Source organism: Pleurodeles waltl, chromosome 2_2 (genome assembly GCF_031143425.1).
Source record: "Pleurodeles waltl isolate 20211129_DDA chromosome 2_2, aPleWal1.hap1.20221129, whole genome shotgun sequence".
In the NCBI taxonomy this organism is placed as follows: domain Eukaryota; kingdom Metazoa; phylum Chordata; class Amphibia; order Caudata; family Salamandridae; genus Pleurodeles; species Pleurodeles waltl.
In genome coordinates, this window is record NC_090439.1 from 186639349 (window position 1) to 186660059 (window position 20711).

At 48.1% G+C, this 20711-nt stretch overlaps 1 protein-coding gene across 2 annotated transcripts in view; it reads right to left on the minus strand.

The window, feature by feature from the left end:
- SLC9A3 (solute carrier family 9 member A3) overlaps positions 1 to 20711 on the minus strand; it is a 1524418-nt gene that overhangs the window by 1375564 nt on the left and 128143 nt on the right. For both annotated transcript variants that reach the window (XM_069219612.1, XM_069219611.1), the window contains exon 3: positions 1270 to 1430. In XM_069219612.1, the coding sequence (XP_069075713.1) occupies positions 1270 to 1430 (161 nt within the window). The remainder of the gene's footprint in view (positions 1 to 1269; positions 1431 to 20711) is intronic.

Here is a 20711-nt window from a genome sequence, read left to right on the forward strand (position 1 = left end):
CCCTATGGGTTACCTACGGCCTACCTTAGGGGCAATATATGTATGAAAAAGGGGATTTAAGGCTTGTCAAGTAGATTTAAATGTCAAGTCAAAGTGGAAGTGAAACTGCACATAAAGGCCTAGCAATGGCAGACCTGAGACATGGTGAAGGGGCTGTATATATATGGGTGGCACAATCAGTGCTGCAGGCCAACAACTAGCATTTAATTTACAGGCCCTGGGCACATCTAGCGCACTTTACTAGGGACTTATAGGTAAAGTAAATATGCCAGTTAGGTATGAGCCAATGTTACCATGTTTAGGGGAGAAAGCACAAGCAATTTAGCACTGGTCAACAGTGGTAAAGTGCTCCGAGTCCTAACACCAGCAAAAATGAGATCAGAAAAATGGAGGGAGGTAAGCAAGAAGTTGGGGGAAGACCACCCTATGGCTTTCAGGTCAGACAACCACCCAAGAAATGCAACTCATATAGAGCACTTTACATCCTATAAGGAACTGATTTGTGTCTTGTTTATTTAAACATTTATATCTAGATGCAGTCACATTTGGGAGAGGGGTTGTTAAGCATCAGAATTTTGCCCTTAGGCCACACCAACATTTTGAAATGCATTGTTTATTTCAACATTTGTTGGCTTAACTGTTGCAGTAGTCAGAATAGTAGACATTATGGCCCTCATTACAACAGGGCTGTTTCGTCGGAAGCACCGCCAACAGGCTGGCGGTGCTTCCCATGGAATTACGACCGCGGCAGAAGCGCTGCGGTCGCACCACCGGGACCAGCGGTTTCCCGCCACTTTGGTCGGCGGTTGTAATGCAATAGGGCAGCGCTGCCCAGGGGATTACGAGTCCCCCTCCCGCCAGCCTTTTCATGGCGATATGAACCGCCATGAGAAGGCTGGCGGAAAGAGGAGTCGTGGGCCCCCTGCCACGGCCCCATGGAGCTTTTCACTGTCTGCATAGCAGACAGTGAAAAGCGCGACGGGTGCAACTGCACCCGTGGCACCGCCGGCTCCATTTGGAGCTGGCTCCCGTGTTGCGGCCAACATCTCCGGTGGGCCGGCGGGCGAGCAGAAAACAGGTTTCCCACGCCGGCCCAGCGCAGATCTCCAAATGGCCACCGCGGGAGTGCGGCTGCAGTGGTGGCCGCGTCGTGGATACAACTTGGCGGGTGGCGGTTGCCGCCCACCAATGTTGTAATGTGGGCCTATGTCTCTTATACAAGTTACCATCTCTGTGTGACTTTCAGGTAATTTTAATCATACCACTTACCACAGTTACAGCATCATTCAACAAAGACTCTCCAAAAACAATAATAAACAGAACGTCGTTGACATGAACTTCTTCAAACACAGCAATGACGGCCACAGGATCTACTGCAGCTATCAGGCTTCCAAACAGGAGAAAATCCAGAATTCCAATATTAAGGGATCCTGAAAAACAAAGCAAAAAAGGGGGTGCTTGAAAACTCCTTTTAAATTTGATTCGATATAACTTTTTTTTTTAAACACATTTTTATTGATTTTAGCATGTCATACAGTAGCTTATACAGTATAATTTAGCAAGACATGGTACATAGTATATCATACATAATGATTGTATCATGATATCCCGGATTAGCATTGTTTAACATGGTGCACAAACTTGTTTCTAAGTATTATGTCAGCGTTTATTGCTCACTACCATTTAGGCATATTGTACTTATTCATCATAGTATGTCGTACCGAATGAGTTTGTGTTCTATTTAATATTTTGAAACATGTAACATTAAACATTTCTCCCTTCCCTCCACCTTCTGTTTTGACATCTTTCTCTCTTGGGGGATTCTGAGCAAGGGCTCGCTGTCAGTTTAGTCATTTGTCATTATCACCTGCCTATCCTTCTCAGTTCTCTACTCTCCTCTCTTCTTATGGCTGCACTTTCAGCTCTTCCCCATTCCAGCACTTCCACACTCCATTGCGCTACAGAGGGTGGCAATGTGGCCTTCCAGTGCATAGTCAATATGTGCTTTGCCAATGAAAGTGCCAAATCTGCTAACAGAGATGGTACTCTTCCTTTTTTTGTGTGGGGAAACAGCCCCAGTAGACATACCTCTGCTGACCGCCACACATTGCTCCCTGTCACCTTTTCCAAAACAGTACCTACTCCGTGCCAATACTGGGAAATATTAGGACAGCTCCAAAGCATGTGTAGCAGTTCAGCTTCCTCCATCCCACACCTGGGACATGTTGATGGTAGGGTGGGGAATAGTATATGTAATTTACGTGGTGTGAGGTACACTCTATGCACTATAGCATACTGTATAAACTTAAATCTAGTGTTGCGGGACATCTGGCTAGGGTATTCTAGGATGGAAGACCATTCTTTGTCCGATAGCTCTCTGCCCACATCCGTCTCCCATTTGATTTTTAGCATTGTTAGGAGCTGAAGTAAATGAGTTCTAATTCCCCGATATAGCCATTTCATTAAGTGTTTCCCGTGCCCTATGGTATACGCAATATGTATGAGGTCATGCGTAGAGGGTTCTATGCCATCTGGGGCCCAGTGGCTTTTAACGTAATGTATTACATTTTCATGTAGCAAGAATAGCGAGGTTGGTAGGTTGTGTTCATGTGTGAAATCCATATGTGTAAGTAAGTGATGATCTTTGAATAGCATCCCAATCGTGTCTACACCTTCTTGTGTCCATTTAAGTATTCAGCTTTGGGATAATATTCCGGTACCAACAGGGAGTCCCAACAGCGGGATATTAGGGGCATAAGGAACCGTACCAGCTGTGTATTTTAATGCTAGTTTCCAATATTGCAGAGCCACTCATAGCAAAAGTGGTATGTTCTCTGAGGTGGGGGACCCAGGGCAGATCAGGGAGTGGAGACGTCCCCTATCAAACATTGTCTGAGAACTCTATTTCTTGCAAATTTCATCCAGCTAGCCAGCATGCAAGCCATTGTAGTTGGTTCGCCACACAGTAGGCCTTGAAATCAGGTGCGCCCATACCTCCCCATTCAACCGGCATCTGTAGATTTACCAAACTAATTAGGCACCATCCTCGCCCCCAAATAAGTTCAAGCAACATACAGTGGAGTGTTTTAAAATATAGATCAGGCACTTTTGCTGGTAGATTCATAAAGTAGTATAAGACACAGGGTAGCATCACCATTTTAGCCATTTCTAGTCGACCTGCGAAGGATATGGGCAATGTTATCCAGAACTGAATCTGTGGCTTGAGTGAGGTCATCGCTCTCTATAAATTGTCTTCCAGCAAATCTAGTGGGGTTCGGTAAATCTGTATACCTAGGTATTGAAAGGTATCTGCGGCTACTCGCAGCTGTTTATCACCTAAGTCCACTGTGTCTCCTATATTCACTTCACGGAAGGAGAATGCTACGGATTTATCATAATTGATGACCAGCCCTGACAATGGTACAAAATCATGAAATATTTGCGCAGCAGTTACCGGGTTATGGCCAAGGTTTCTCTCATATAGAATAATGTCAACGGCATACAATGATACTGAGTGCATTACTCTACCCAATCCGATTACCCAGGTCTCACTATCTTTCCTCAATCGGTGCGCCAAAGGTTCCACCGCCAAGATAAACAGAAAGGGAGACAATGGGCATCCCTGCTTGGTACCTCTATGGATATGATACGAATTTGAAATCTTCTGCCCGGTACGTGCTCTTACCGTCTGTAGGAGGCTGGCCTGGCTTGTAGTGGGTACCAGAGGTACTTACACCTTGTGCCAGGTCCAGTTATCCCTTATTAGTGTAGAAGAGGTGTTGCTAGCAGCTTAGACTGATAGAAGGTAGCTATTGTAGGAAAGTACCATCTTGCCTGGCATGTTATCCCCATATTTCACTGTATATATATTGTTTTAGTCTATGTGTCACTGGGACCCTGCCAGGCAGGGCCCCAGTGCTCATAAGTATGTGCCCTGTATGTGTTCCCTGTGTGATGCCTAACTGTCTCACTGAGGCTCTGCTAACCAGAACCTCAGTGGTTATGCTCTCTCTGCTTTCCAAATTTGTCACTAACAGGCTAGTGACTAAATTTACCAATTCACATTGGCATACTGGTACACCCATATAATTCGCTAGTATGTGGTACTGAGGTACCCAGGGTATTGGGGTTCCAGGAAATCCCAATGGGCTGCAGCATTTCTTTTGCCACCCATAGGGAGCTCTGACAATTCTTACACAGGCCTGCCAATGCAGCCTGAGTGAAATAACGTCCGCGTTATTTCACAGCCATTTACCTCTGCACTTAAGTAATTTATAAGCCACCTATATGTCTAACTTTGCACCCAACCTTCACCAGGTGAAGGTTACTTAGTGTGTGGGAACCCTGGCACTAGCCAAGGTGCCCCCACATCGTTCAGGGCAAATTCCCCGGACTTTTTGAGTGTGTGGACACCATTACACGCATGCACTGTACATAGGTCACTACCTATGTACAGCGTCACAATGGTAACTCGGAACATGCCCATGTAACATGTCTAAGATCATGGAATTGTCACCCCAATGCCATTCTGGCATTGGGGGGACAATTCCATGATCCCCCTGGTCTCTAGCACAGAACCTGGGTACTGCCAAACTGCCTTTCCAGGGTCTCCACTGCAGCTGCTGCTGCTGCCAACCCCTCAGACAGGTTTCTGCCCTCCTGGGGTCCAGGCAGCCCTGGCCCAGGAAGGCAGAACAAAGGATTTCCTCTGAGAGAGGGTGTAACACCCTCTCCCTTTGGAAATAGGTGTGAAGGCTGGGGAGGAGAAGCCTCCCCCAGCCTCTGGAAATGCTTTGATGGGCACAGATGGTGCCCATCTCTGCATAAGCCAGTCTACACCGGTTTAGGGATCCCCAGCCCTGCTCTGGCACGAAACTGGACAAAGGAAAGGGGAGTGACCACTCCCCTGACCTGCCCCTCCCAGGGGAGGTGCCCAGAGCTCCTCAAGTGTGTCCCAGACCTCTGCCATCTTGGAAACAGAGGTGTCTGTGGCACACTGGACTGCTCCGAGTGGCCAGTGCCAGCAGGTGACGTCAGAGGCTCCTTCTGATAGGCTCTTACCTCTCTTGGTAGCCAATCCTCCTTCCTAGGTAGCCAAACCTCCTTTTCTGGCTATTTAGGGTCTCTGCTTTGGGGAATTCTTTAGATAACGAATGCAAGAGCTCAGAGTTTCTCTGCATCTCCCTCTTCACCTTCTACCAAAGGATCGACCGCTGACTGCTCAGGACGCCTGCAAAACCACAACAAAGTAGCAAAGATGACTACTAGCAACCTTGTATCGCTTCATCCTGCCGTTTTTCTCGACTGTTTCCAGGTGGTGCATGCTCTGGGGGTAGCCTGCTTCCTTTCTGCACCAGGAGCTCTGAAGAAATCTCCAGTGGGTCGACGGAATCTTCCCCCTGCAACCACAGGCAACAAAAGACTGCATCACCGGTCCTCTGGGTCCCCTCTCAGCACGACGAGCATGGTTCCTGGAACTCAGCAACTCTGTCCAAGTGAATCACACAGTCCAGTGACTATTCAGTCCAAGTTTGGTGGAGGTAAGTCCTTGCCTCCCCACGCTAGACTACATTGCTGGGTACCGGGTGATTTGCAGCTGCTCCAGCTCCTGTGCACTCTTCCAGGATTTCCTTCATAAACAGCCAAGCCTGGGTCCCCGACACTCTAACCTGCTGTGCACAACCTTCTCAGTTGTCCTCCGGCGTCGTGGGACTCCCTTTTGTGACTTTGCATGGACTCAGGTTCACTCTTCTTCCAAGTGCCTGTTCAGGTGCTTCTGCGGATGCTGCCTGCTTCTGTGAGGGCTCCCTGACTTGCTGGGTGCCCCCTCTGTCTCCTCATCCAAGTGGCAACTTCCTGGTCCCTCCTGGGTCACAGCAGCATCCAAAAACCCTAACCGCGACCCTTGCAGCTAGCAAGGCTTGTTTGCGGTCTTTCTGTGTGGGAACACTTCTGCAAGCTTCTTCACAAAGTGGGACATCCATCCTCCAAAGGGAAAGTTCCTAGTCCTCTTCGTTCTTGCAGAACACCAAGCTTCTTCCAACAGGTGGCAGCTTCCTTGCAGCCTCAGCTGGCATTTCCTGGGCTCCTGCCCACTCTCAACACTGTCGTGACTCTTGGACTTGGTCCCCTTGTCTTACAGGTACTCAGGTCCGGAAATCCACTGTTGTTGCATTGCTGGTGTTTGTTCTTCCTGCAGAATCCCCCTATCATGACTTCTGTGCTCTCTGGGGGTAGTAGGTGCACTTTACACCTAACTTTCAGGGTCTTGGGGTGGGCTATTTTTCTAACCCTCACTGTTTTCTTACAGTCCCAGCGACCCTCTACAAGCTCACATAGGTTTGGGGTCCATTCGTGGTTCGCATTCCACTTTTGGAGTATATGGTTTGTGTTGTCCCTATACCTATGTGCTCCTATTGCAATCTATTGTAACTTTACAATGCTTGCATTACTTTTCTTGCTATAACCTGCATAATTTTAGTTTGTGTACATATATCTTGTGTATATATCTTATCCTCATACTGAGGGTACTCACTGAGATACTTTTGGCATATTGTCATAAAAATAAAGTACCTTTATTTTTAGTATATCTGTGTGTTGTGTTTTCTTATGATATTGTACATGTGACACCAGTGGTATAGTAGGAGCTTTACATGTCTCCTAGTTCAGCCTAAGCTGCTTTGCCATAGCTACCTTCTATCAGCCTAAGCTGCTAGAAACACCTCTTCTACACTAATAAGGGATAATTGGACCTGGCACAAGGTGTAAGTACCTCTGCTACCCACTACAAGCCAGGCCAGCCTCCTACATTGGTTGTGCAGCGGTGGGATAAGTACTTGTAACTACTTACCACTTTGTCATTGTGTACTTTTCATAAGAGAATAATATACAAAACAAGTTCAGTGTATGTACACCTAACCAAAAAGTTTTGCTTTTCTCCTCTTACACTTTCTACTAAGTGCTGAAAAGTATACTAAAACTTCTAAAAGTTTCTAAAAGTTTGAAAACGTTTTTTTTCTCTGTTCTTTAAAAAGTTCTGAAACTTTTTCTTTCTTCTCACTGTCTCTAAGCCTTCTTTTATCATGTCTGATGTAGAGTCTCCTCTTAAAATTGTCAATACTACCTATGACAGTTTAAATTACAAAAGCCTAAGGAGTCTCTGCTTAGATAGAGGTTTAGTGATAGGAAAGAACCCCACTAAAGAATTTCTATATAACATGCTTATTGTGAATGATGAGTCCCAAGCAGGCACTTCAAATGAGAATTTAATAGATGGCTCCCATTTTGACTCAGGGGTAACCTTGAGGGAGGATGGGAGGGTTCTGTTCCAAATCTGCCCCTTAGCAGACCTCCTAGCAATGCTGGTAGTAATAGAAGCTCCCATCATAGTAGGGCTGTTTTTATTCCTGGAGGCCAGGTTGTTATAGTCCAGTCAGCTAGGGACAGATCTCCCTCTGTTGTTTCCAATTTATCTTCTGTATCCAAGCATTCCCAACCCACCCACCCTGAAGACAACATGTTAGAAAGGGACCTCAAAAAGTTGAGAGTGGAAGAGACCAGACTGAAGCTTAAACAGCTACAGCTGGCTCTAACCAGGGAATCCCTAGATCTGGAGAAGGAGAGACAGAGATTGGGGTTAGGACCCCATGGTGGCAGCAAAAGCAGTATTTCTGATAGTAATCCTGTGAAAGAGCATGATTACAGGAATCTGCACAAGATAGTTCCCCCTTACAAGGAGGGGGATGGCATCAACAAGTGGTTTGCTGCACTTGAAGGGGCCTGTATGGTACAGGGGGTCCCTCAAAGGCAGTGGGCTGCTATATTGTGTCTATCTTTCAATGGAACATTAGAGAAAGTGATCCTAACAAGTTTGCAGTATTGAAGGATGCACTCTTGGATGGATTTGGCTTAACCACTGAACAATACAGGATTAAGTTCAGAGACACTAGAAAATAGTCCTCACAAGACTGGATAGACTTTGTTGACTGTTCAGTGAAGGCCTTGGAGGGGTGGTTACATGGCAGTAAAGTTTCTGACTATGAAAGCCTGTATAATCTTATTCTGAGAGAGCATATTTTGAATAACTGTGTGTCTGACTTGTTACACCAATATCTAGTGGACTCAGATCTGACCTCTCCCCAAGATTTGGGAAAGAAGGCAGACAAATGGGTCAGAACAAGAGTGAACAGAAAAGTTAATACAGGGGATGACAAGGATGGCAAGAAGAAGGATGGTAAGTCTTCTGACAAGGGTGGGGACAAAAGTAAAAATGAGCCTTCATCAGGCCCACAAAAATCCTCTGGTGGGGGTGGTGGGTCCAAATCCTCTTTAAATCAACCTAAAACGCCTTGGTGTTATTTGTGTAAAGTCAAAGGCCATTGGACAACTGATGCCAGTTGTCCAAAGAAAAACACCAAACCTCCCACTACCACAACTTCTACTGCAAATTCTAGTGCCCTTAGTAATAGCAGTGGTGGTGGGAGCAAACCTACTAATGGCCAATCCAAGGGAGTAGCTGGGCTCACTTTTGGTAACTTAGTTGGGGCTGGTCTTGTTAGGGAGACCACAGAGGCTGTGTTAGTCTCTGAAGGTGCCATTGATTTGGCCACCTTGGTTGCTTGTCCCCTTAATATGGATAAGTACAAGCAAGTTCCCCTAATAAATGGTGTTGAGGTTCAGGCCTACAGGGACACAGGTGCTAGTGTTACCATGGTAATAGAGAAACTGGTGCACCCTGAACAACACCTACTTGGTCAGCAGTACCAAGTGACAGACGCTCATAACAACACTCTTAGCCACCACATGGCTGTTGTCAATCTCAACTGCGGGGGTTACTGGTCCAAAGAAAGTTGTGGTTGCCTCAGATTTACCTGTAGACTGTCTACTAGGGAACGATTTAAAGACATCAGCTTGGGCAGAAGTGGAGTTGGAGGCTCATGCAGCAATGCTGGGCATTCCTGGGCATATTTCTGCTTTGACAAGGGCTCAGGCCAAAAAGCAAATAAATACAGGGTAACTTTTCATCCTGGAACAATGGACCGAGTACTCCCTAAAGCTAGGGGTAGCAAGGGTAAATCCCTACCCACTATCCCTCCCTCTACAGATGATTCTCCTTCTGAGGAAGAAGAATTTCCTCCCTGTGCAGAACCTTCACCAGATGAGCTGGCAGCAGACACTGATGAGCTTTTGGGTGGAGGGGGGCCTGCTAGGGAAGAGCTGAGTGTGGCACAGCAAACATGTCCCACATTGGAGGGTCTCAAACAGCAAGCTGTCAAACAGCAGAATGGGGATGTCAGTGACTCACAGAGTTTACTGGGAGGACAACCTCTTGTACACAGAGGCAAGGGATCCAAAACCTGGAGCAGCCAGGAGATTGGTCATTCCCCTGCAGTACAGAGAGTTCCTCCTAACTCTTGCACATGGCATTTCCTTTGCTGGGCATTTGGGCCAGATCAAAACATGTGAAAGGCTTGTCCCCCTGTTTCACTGGCCTAGGATGTCATAGGACACAAAAGATTTTTGCAAGTCTTGTGTGACCTGCCAAGCCAGTGGCAAGACTGGTGGCACACCAAAGGCTCCCCTTATTCCACTACCTGTGGTTGGGGTCCCCTTTGAAAGGGTAGGGTTTGACATAGTTGGCCCCCTTGACCCTACTACTGCTTCAGGCCATAAGTTTATCTTGGTGGTTGTGGACCATGCCACAAGATATCCTGAAACAATTCCTCTAAGGACCATTACAGCTCCTGCAGTGGCAAATGCCCTCCTGGGAATCTTTTCCAGGGTGGGTTTTCCAAAAGAGGTTGTATCAGACAGGGGTAGCAACTTCATGTCTGCATACTTGAAAGCAATGTGGAAGGAATGTGGTGTAACCTACAAATTCACCACTCCTTATCATCCAAAGACTAATGGACTGGTAGAGAGGTTTAATAAAACTCTCGAAGGTATGATAATGGGACTCCCTGAAAAACTCAGGAGGAGATGGGATGTCCTGTTACCTTGCCTCCTTTTTACTTACAGGGAGGTACCCCAGAAGGGAGTGGGCTTCAGCCCCTTTGAACTCCTATTTGGACACCCTGTAAGAGGTCCACTAACACTTTTGAAGGAGGGTTGGGAACAACCTTTAAAAGCTCCCAAACAGGACATAGTGGACTATGTACTTGGCCTAAGATCCAGAATGGGCGAGTACATGAAAAAGGCAAGTACAAACCTTCAGGCCAGCCAAGAGCTCCAAAAGCAATGGCATGACCAGAAGGCTGTTCTGATCCAGTACCAACTGGGACAGAAGGTGTGGGTATTGGAGCCTGTGGCCCCAAGAGCACTCCAGGACAAATGGAGTGGACCCCATCTAATTGTTGAGAAAAAGGGTGAGGTTACCTATTTGGTAGACCTGGGCACTGCCAGGAGTCCCCTTAGGGTGATTCATGTCAACCGCCTAAAACCCTACTATGACAGGGCTGATCTCACCCTGCTCATGGCAACAGATGAGGGACAGGAAGAAGAGAGTGACCATCTCCCTGATCTCTTTTCCACCACTTAAAATGATGCTTTAGGGGAGGGAGTAGTTTTGGCAGATTGTCTGACTGCAGAACAGAAAGACAACTGCATAAATCTCCGTGGACAATTTTCTGAACTCTTTTCAACTGTGCCAAGCACCACATCTTGGTGTGAACTCACAATTGATACTGGAGACAGCTTACCTGTCAAAAGTAAAATCTATAGGCAGCCTGACCAGGTCAGTGACTGCAAAAACAAGAGGTTCAGAAAATGCTTGATCTATGAGTGGTTGAACCTTCTGAAAGCCCATGGGCGAGCCCTGTGGTGCTGGTACCAAAGCCTCACTCAAAAGATGGAAAAAGGGAGATGAGGTTTTGTGTAGATTACAGAGGTCTCAATCAGGTAACAAAAACTGATGCTCACCCTATACCCAGAGCAGATGAGCTCATAGATACACTGGCATCTGCCAAGTATCTAAGCATCTTTGATTTGACTGCAAGGTTTTGGCAGATCAAATTGGCTGAGGATGCTAAACCTAAAACTGCATTTTCAACTATAGGAGGGCACTACCAATTTACAGCGATGCCCTTTGGTTTGAAGAATGCATCTGCCACTTTTCAGAGGTTGGTGAACACAGTCCTGCAAGGGTTGGAGGCTTTTGGTGCAGCATATCTAGTTGATATAGCTGTCTTTAGCTCCACCTAGGATGAGCACCTGGTCCACCTTTTGAAAGTTTTGAAGGCCCTGTAAAAGGCAGGCCTCACTATCAAGGCCTCAAAGTTCCAGATAGGGCAGGGAAAGGTGGTTTATCTGGGACACCTGGTAGGTGGAGAACAGATTGCACCACTGCAGGGGAAAATCCAGACAATCATGGATTGGATTCCCCCTACAACATAGACCCAGGTGAGAGCCTTCTTAGGCCTCACTGGGTATTACAGGAGATTCATTAAAAACTATGGCTCCATAGCAGCCCCACTTAATGATCTCACAAGTAAGAAGATGCCTAAAAAGGTACTGTGGACAGCTAGCTGTCAGAAAGCTTTTGAGGAGCTCAAACAGGCCATGTGCTCTGCACCTGTCCTAAAAAGCCCATGTTACTCCAAGAAATTCATTGTTCAAACTGATGCATCTGAATTATGGGTAGGGGCAGTCTTATCACAACTGAATTCTGAGGGCCAGGATCAACCAGTTGCTTTTATCAGCAGAAGGTTGACCCCTAGAGAAAAGCGTTGGTCTGCCATTGAAAGGAAGGCCTTTACTGTGGTCTGGGCACTGAAAAAGTTGAGGCCATACCTGTTTGGCACTCACTTTATTGTTCAGACAGACCACAAACCTCTACTTTGGCTAAAACAAATTAAAGGTGAAAATCCTAAATTGTTGAGGTGGTCCATATCTGTACAGGGAATGGACTATACAGCTGAACATAGACCTGGGAGTACCCACTCCAATGCAGATGGACTCTCCAGATATTTCCAATTAGACCATGAACACTCATCAGGTCATGGCTAGTCTTATTGTCCTTCGTTTGGGAGGTGGGGGGGGGGGTTGTGTAGGAAAGTACCATCTTGCCTGGCATGTTACCCCTATATTTCACTGTGTATACGTTGTTTTAGTCTATGTGTCACTGGGACCCTGCCAGGCAGGGCCCCAGTGCTCATAAGTATGTGCCCTGTATGTGTTCCCTGTGTGATGCCTAACTGTATCACTGAGGCTCTGCTAACCAGAACCTCAGTGGTTATGCTCTCTCTGCTTTCCAGATTTGTCACTAACAGGCTATTGACTAAACTTACCAATTCACATTGGCATACTTGTACACCCATATAATTTCCTAGTATATGGTACTGTGGTACCCAGGGTATTGGGGTTCCAGGAGATCCCTATGGGCTGCAGCATTTCTTTTGCCACCCATAGGGAGCTCTGACAATTCTTACACATGCCTGCCATTGCAGCCTGCGTGAAATAACGTCCATGTTATTTCACAGCCATTTACCACTGCACTTAAGTAACTTATAAGTCACCTATAGGTCTAACCTTCACCTGGTGAAGGTTGGGTGCAAAGTTACTTAGTGTGTGGGCACCCTGGCCCTAGCCAAGGTGCCCCACATCGTTCAGGGCAAATTCCTCAGACTTTGTTAGTGCGGGGACACCATTACACGCGTGCACTATGCATAGGTCACTACCTATGTATAGCGTCACAATGGTAACTCCGAACATGGCCATGTAACATGTCTAAGATCATGGAATTGTCACCCCAATGCCATTCTGGTATAGGGGGAACAATTCCATGATTCCTCTGGTCTCTAGCATTGTACCCTGGTACTGCCAAACTGCCTTTCCGGGGTCTCCACTACAGCTGCTGCCAACCCCTCACACAGGTTTCTGCCCTCCTGGGGTCCAGGCAGCGTTGGCCCAGGAAGGCAGAACAAAGGATTTCCTATGAGACAGGGTGTTACACCCTCTCCCTTTGGAAATAGGTGTCTGAGCTGGGGAGCAGTAGCTTCCCCCGTTCTCTGGAAATACTTTGATGGGCACAGATGGTGCCCATCTCTGCATAAGCCAGTCTACACTGGGTTAGGGATCCCACAGCCCTGCTCTGGCGCAAAACTGGGCAAAGAAAAGGGGAGTGACCACTCCCCTGACCTGCACCTCCCAGGGAAGGTGCCCAGAGCTCCTCCAGTGTGTCCCAGACCTCTGCCATCTTGGAAACAGAGGTGTTGGAGGCACACTGGACTGCTCTGAGTGGCCAGTGCCAGCAGGTGACGTCAGAGGCTCCTTCTGATAGGCTCTTACCTCTCTTGGTAGCCAATCATCCTTCCTTGGTAGCCAAACCTCCTTTTCTGGTTATTTAGGGTCTCTGCTTTGGGGAATTCTTTAGATAACGAATGCAAGAGCTCAAAAAAGAGTTCCTCTGCATCTCCCTCTTCACCTTCTGCCAAAGGATCGATCGCTGACTGCTCAGGACGCCTGCAAAACTGCAACAAAGTAGCAAGACGACTACTAGCAACCTTGTATCGCCTCATCGTGCCGGCTTTCTCAACTGTTTCCAGGTGGTGCATGCTCTGGGGGTAGCCTGCCTCCTCCCTGCACCAGGAGCTCTGAAGAAATCTCCTGTGGGTCGACGGAATCTTCCCCCTGCAACCACAGGCACCAAAAGACTGCATCACTGGTCCTCTGGGTCCCCTCTCAGCACGACGAGCGTGGCCCCTGGAACTCAGCAACTGTGTCCAAGTGACTCTCACAGTCCAGTGACTCTTCAGTCCAAGTTTGGTGGAGGGAAGTCCTTGCCTCCCCACGCTAGACTGCATTGCTGGGTACCACGTGATTTGAAGCTGCCCCGGCTCCTGTGCACTCTTCCAGTATTTCCTTCATGCACAGCCAAGCCTGGGTCCCCAACACTCCTTCCTGCAGTGCACAACCTTCTGAGTTGTCCTCCGGCATCGTGGGACTCCCTTTTGTGACTTTGGGTGGACTCTGGTTCACTTTGCTTCCAAGTGTCTTTTCAGGTACTTCTGTGGGTGCTGCCTGCTTCTGTGAGGGCTCCCTGAGTTGCTGGCCACTCCCTCTGTCTCCTCCTCCAAGTGGTGACATCCTGGTCCCTCCTGGGCTACAGCAGCACCCAAAAACCTCTTCTGCAACCCTTGCAGCTAGCAAGGCTTGTTTGTGGTCTTTCTGTGTGGGAACACCTCTGCAAGCTTCATCGCGACGTAGGGGTCTTGGGGTGGGCTATTTTTCTAACCCTCACTGTTTTCTTACAGTCCCAGTGACCCTCTACAAGCTCACTTAGGTTTGGGGTCCATTCGTGGTTCGCATTCCACTTTTGGAGTATATGGTTTGTGTTGTCCCTATACTTATGTGCTCCTGTTGCAATCTATTGTAATTCTACACTGTTTGCATTACTTTTCTTGCTATTACTTAACTAATTTTGGTTTGTGTACATATATCTTGTGTATATAACTTATCCTCATACTGAGGGTACTCACTGAGATACTTTTGGAATATTGTCATAAAAATAAAGTACCTTTATTTTTAGTACTTCTGTGTATTGTGTTTTCTTATGATATTGTGCATATGGCACCAGTGGTATAGTAGGAGCTTTACATGTCTCCTAGTTCAGCCTAAGCTGCTTTGCCATAGCTACCTTCTATCAGCCTAAGCTGCTAGAAACACCTCTTCTACACTAATAAGGGATAACTGGACCTGGCAAAAGGTGTAAGTACCTCTGGTACCCACTAAAAGCCAGGCCAGACTCCTACAACAAGGGTTCAGGCCAAGAAGCAAAAAGGACAGGGAAACTTGGATCCTGGAACAATGGACCAAGTGCTCCCAAAAGCTAGAGGTAGGAAGGGTAAATCCTTGCCCACTATCCCTGCCTCACCAGAAGATTCCCTTTTTGAGGAAGAGGAATCTTCTCCCTGTGCAGAACCTACACCTAGCAGACACTGCTGATCTTTTGGGTGCAGGGGGGCCTGCTGGTCCAGTTATCCGTTAGTAGTAGAATAGAGGTGTTTCTAGCAGCGTAGGCTGATAGAAGGTAGCTATGTCAAAAGCAGCTTAGGCTGAACTAGGAGACATGCAAAGCTCCTTCTATACCACTTATATCATATAGCACAATATCATAAGTAAACACAATACTCAGTTACTAAAAATAAAGGTACTTTATTTTTATGACAATATGCCAAAAGTATCTCAGAAAATACCCTCACTTAGGAGGTAAGTAATATACACAAGTTATATGTATAAAAACCAAAAACTGGTAAGTAACAGTAAGAAAAGTAGTGCAAACAAAGTAGAATCACAATAGGATGCAATAGGTGAACATAGGTCTAGGGGAAACACAAACCATATACTCCAAAACTGGAATGCGAATCACGAATGGACCCCAGACCTATGGGAGCTTGTAGAGGGTCGCTGGGACTGTAAGAAAACAGTCAGGGTGTCCAAGATACCCCACCTCAAGATCCTGAAAAGTAGGAGTAAAGTTACCCTACTACCCCAGAAAGACACAATAGTCGTGATAGGGGGATTCTGCAAGAACCACAAGCACCAGCAAAACACTGAAGATTGATTCCTGGATGTGAGGACCTGCAAGGCAAGGGGACCAATTCCAAGAGTCGCGATAGTGTCTGGGGGGGGGCAGGAGCCCAGGAAACACCGGAAGAAGGTGCAAAGGGGCTGCCTCTGGGTGGAAGACGCCAAAGATTCTGCAACAACAAAAAGGGCTAGGAACTTCTCCTTTGGATGGAACATATCCCATGGCGTGCTGGATGTTGCAGAAGTGTTTCCGTGCAGAAATATTGCAAACAAGCCTTGCTAGCTGCAAGGGTCGCTGTAGAGGTTTTTGGGTGCTGCTGGGGACCAGGAAGGACCAGGATGTCGGCCCTTGGAGGAGGAGACAGAGGGGGCGCTCAGAAACTCAGAAAGCCCCCACAGACGCAGGCAGCACCTGCAGAAGTACCCTAGCAGGCACTTAGAAGATTGGTGTAACCGGAGTCACAAAAGGAGGGTCCCACAACATCGGAGTCCAACTCAGAGGGTTGAGCACTGAAGGACGGAGTGCTGGGGACCCAGGCTAGGATGTGCACAAAGGAATCCTTGGAGAAGTGCACAGAAGCCGGAGCAGCTGCAAATCACGCAGTACACAGGTTTGCAGTCTAGCGTGGGGAGGCAAGGACTTACCTCCACCAAACTTAGACTGAAGGATCACTGGACTGTGGGGGTCACTTAGATCTAGCTCCTGTGTTCCAGGGACCACGCTTGTCAGGATGAGAGGGGACCCAGAGGACCAGTGATGCAGTCTTTTGGTGCTTGCGTTAGCAGCAGGAAGATTCCGTCAACCCATGGGAGATTTCTTCTTGGCTTCCAGTGCAGGGTGAAGGCAGACAGCCCCCAGAGCATCCACCACCAGAAAACAGTCGAGAAAGCCGGCAGGATGAGGCGCTACAATGTTGCTGGTAGTCTTCTTGTTACTTTGTTGCGGTTTTGCAGGCGTCCTGGAGCAGTCAGCGTTCAATCCTTGGCAGAAGTCGAAGAGGGAAGTGCAGAGGAACTCTGTTGAGCTCTTGCATTCGTTATCTGAAGAATACCACAGAAGAGAGACCCTAAATAGCCAGAAAAGGAGGTTTGGCTACCAAGAAAGGAGGATTGGCTACCAAGAGAGGTAAGAGCCTATCAGAGGGGGTCTCTGACATCACCTGCTGGCACTGGCCACTCAGAGCAGTCCAGTGTGCCCCCAACACCTCTGAATCCAAGATGGCAGAGGTCAGGGGCACAATGGAGGAGCTCTGGGCACCTCCCCTGGGAGGTACTGGTCAGGGGAGTGGTCACTCCCCTTTCCTTTGTCCAGATTCGCACCAGAGCAGGGCTGGGGGATCCCTGAACCGGTGTAGACTGGCTTATGCAGAGATGGGCACCATCTGTGCCCATCAAAGCATTTCCAGAGGCTGGGGGAGGCTACTCCTCCCTGGCCCTTCACACCTATTTCCAAAGGGAGAGGGTGTAACACCCTCTCTCAGAGGAAATCCTTTGTTCTGCCTTTCTTGGTAATAGCAAGAAAAGTAATGCAAGCAGTGTAAAATTACAGTAGATTGCAATAGCAGCACATAGGTATAGGGTAACACAAACCATGTACTCCAAAAGTGGAATGCAAACCACGAATGGACCCCAAACCTATGTGAGCTTGTAGACGGTCGCTGGGATTGTAAGAAAACAGTGAGGGTTAGAAAAATAGCCCACCCCAAGACCCTGAAAAGTAGGTGTAAAGTGCACCTACTACCCCCAGAGAGCACAGAAGTCGGGATAGGGGGATTCTGCAGGAAGAACAAACACCAGCAATGCAACAACAGTGGATTTCCGGACCTGAGTACCTGTAAGACAAGGGGACCAAGTCCAATAGTCGCGACAGTGTCAAGAGTGGGCAGGAGCCCAAGAAATGCCAGCTGAGGGTGCAAAGCAGCTGCCACCTGTTGGAAGAAGCTTGGAGTTCTGCAAGAAAAAAAAAAAGAGGACTGGGAACTTCTCCTTTGGAGGATGGATGTCCCACGTTGCGATGAAGCTTTCAGAGGTGTTCCCACGCAAAAAGACCGTAAACCAGCCTTGCTAGCTGCAAGGGTCGCAGTAGAGGTTTTTTTTGCTGTTGCAGCCCAAGAGGGACCAGGATATCGCCGCTTGGATGAGGCGGCAGAGGGGGCACTCAGCAAGTCAGGAAGCCCTCACAGAAGCCGGCAGCACCCGCAGAAGTACCTGAACAGGCACTTGGAAGAAGAGTGAACCGGAGTCCACCCGAAGTCACAAAAGGGAGTCCACCGATGCCGGAGGACAACTCAGAAGGTTGTGCACTGCAGGTTGGAGTGTCGGGGACCCAGGCTTGGCTGTGCACAAAGGAAATCCTGGAAGAGTGCACAGGAGCCGGAGCAGCTGCAAATCACGCGGTACCCAGCAATGCAGTCTAGCGTGGGGAGGCAAGGACTTACCTCCACCAAACTTGGACTGAAGAGTCACTGGACTGTGGGAGTCACTTGGACAGAGTTGCTGAGTTCCAGGGTCCACACTTGTCGCGCTGAGAGGGGACCCAGAGGACCAGTGATGCAGTCTTTTGGTGCCTGCGGTTGCAGGGGGAAGATTCCGTCAACCGACGGGAGATTTCTTCAGAGCTCCTGGTGCAGAGAGGAGGCAGGCTACCCCCAGAGCATGCACCACGTGGAAACAGTCAAGAAAGCTGGCAGGATGAAGCGATACAAGGTTGCTAGTAGTCGTCTTGCTACTTTGTTGCGGTTTTGCATGCGTCCTGAGCAGTCAGCGGTTGATCCTTTGGTAGAAGGTGAAGAGGGAGATGCAGAAGAACTCTGATGACCTCTTGCAGTCGTTATCTGGTGAGATCTCCAAAGCAGAGACCCTAAATAGCCAGAAAAAGGAGGTTTGGCTACCTAGGAAGGAGGATTGGCTACCAAGAGAGGTAAGAGCCTATCAGAAGGAGCCTCTGATGTCACCAGCTGGCACTGGCCACTCAGAGGTCTCCATTGTGCCCTCACACCTCTGCATTCAAATGGCAGATGTCTGGGACACACTTGAGGAGGTCTGGGCACCACCTAGGGGGTGGTGATGGACAGGGGAGTGGTCACTCTCCTTTCCCTTGTCCAGTTTCACGCCAGAGCAGGGGCTTGGGGATCCCTGAACCGGTGTAGACTGGCTCATGCAAGGAGGGCACCATCTGTGCCCATCAAAGCATTTCCAGAGGCTGGGGGATGCTACTCCTCCCCAGCCCGTAACACCCTCTCTCAGAGGAAATCCTTTGTTATGCCTTTCTGGGACTGGGCTGCCCAGTCCCCGGGAGGGCAGAAACCTGTCTGAGGGTTGGCAGCAGTGGTAGCTGCAGAGAAAACCCCAGAGAGCCAGTTTGGCAGTACCCGGGGTCCATGCTGGAGCCCCGGGGATGCATGGGATTAGCACCCCAATACAAAATTTTGCATAGGGGGACAATGCCATGATCTTAGACATGTTACATGGCCATGTTTGGAGTTACCATTGTGAAGCTACATATAGGTATTGACCTATATGTAGTGCACACATGTAATGGTGTCCCCGCACTCACAAAGTCCGGGGAAATTGCCCTGAACAATGTGGGGGCACCTTGGCTAGTGCTAGGGTGCCCTCACACTAAGTAACTTGGCACCTAACCTTCACTAAGTGAGGATTAGACATATAGGTGACTTATAAGTTACTAAGGTGCAGTGTAAAATGGCTGTGAAATAACATGAACGTTATTTCACTCAGGCTGCAGTGGCAGTCCTGTGTAAGAATTGTCTGAGCCCCCTCTGGGAGGCAAAAGAAATGCTGCAGCCCATAGGGATCTCCTGGAACCCCAATACCCTTGGTACCATATACTAGGGAATTATAAGGGTGTTCCAGTGTGCCAATTATAATTGGTGAAAATGGTCACTAGCCTGCAGTGACAATTTTAAAAGCAGAGCGAGCATAAACACTGATGTTCTGGTTAGCAGAGCCTCAGTGATACAGTTAGGCACCACACAGGGAACACATATAGGCCACAAAACTATGAGCACTGGGGTCCTGGCTAGCAGGATCCCAGTGACACAGGCAGAAACAAACTGACACACAAGTAAAAATGGGGGTAACATGCCAGGCAATATAGTACTTTCCTACACCTATCCATCGATGCTGAGAAAGTGGTCAATAGAATACAGTGGCCCTTTCTAAGGGATGTACTTGGTAGAAGAGGAGTCGGTTGCAGATTCCACAAATGGCTGTTCATGGGCTACGACCATAGGGATGCCTGAGTTCACATCAATGGTATGACCTTGGGCCCCATTGTGCTACAGAAGGGGACTAGACAGGGCTACTCCTGCCTCTACTCCTCTTTGCCCTTTAAATGGAACCCCTAACAAAGGCAATATGTAGAAACCCACACATTACGGGGGTCACCTTCGGCCACATAGACCATAAGATATCACTATTTGTAGATGATGTCCTTATGGCACCAACCCGCTAAACTTATTTATGGTCCTACTCAATGAGCTAGACCTCTTTGGCCTGGTGTCAAGGGTTTAAGGTAAACACAGTAAAGTGAAGGGTCCTGGCCCTCCATACCCCTGGGGAGAAACCGGAGGCCTTCTGAGGACAATGCTCCTTCTCCTGAGCTAGCCACCATATTACCTGCTTAGGCATGAAACTCTGCTCAATGGTGGAGAGTATAGTGGATCAAAACTACTCTGACCATCTAGAGATAGCTCATACAGATTTGCTGAATTGGCCGATGGGAGAACGACCATACCTAGGCCTCATAGTGGCACTGAAAATGACCCTTATACCGAAAATACTGTTTTCCAGGTAAGCGCTCCTCCTACAACCACCATGGGCTGTTCTCTCTATGATGCAACAGTTAATAGAAGGGTTCATTTGGAAGGGAAAGAAAGCCCAAATGCCAAAGTGACAACAGTATGTCTCCATATGTGAGGGAGGTTTGGAGATTTCCTCCCTCAAATAGGACTATACAGCCACCAAATTGCACTACCTGGTAGAATGGCATTCAAGACCTCTGAGAAGCATTGGTCTTTGATGGGGAGGCCACAACACAACCCCATTGAGCAGGCCCCAGGCCCAGCTCTCAATCCCGCTATGGGCTCCCAATCAGCCAGATTCTTCCCCTCCTTATGCTTTCTTCTGGTCTTTGCCTTTTGTGCCTTTTTCTTTTGCATTAGTGC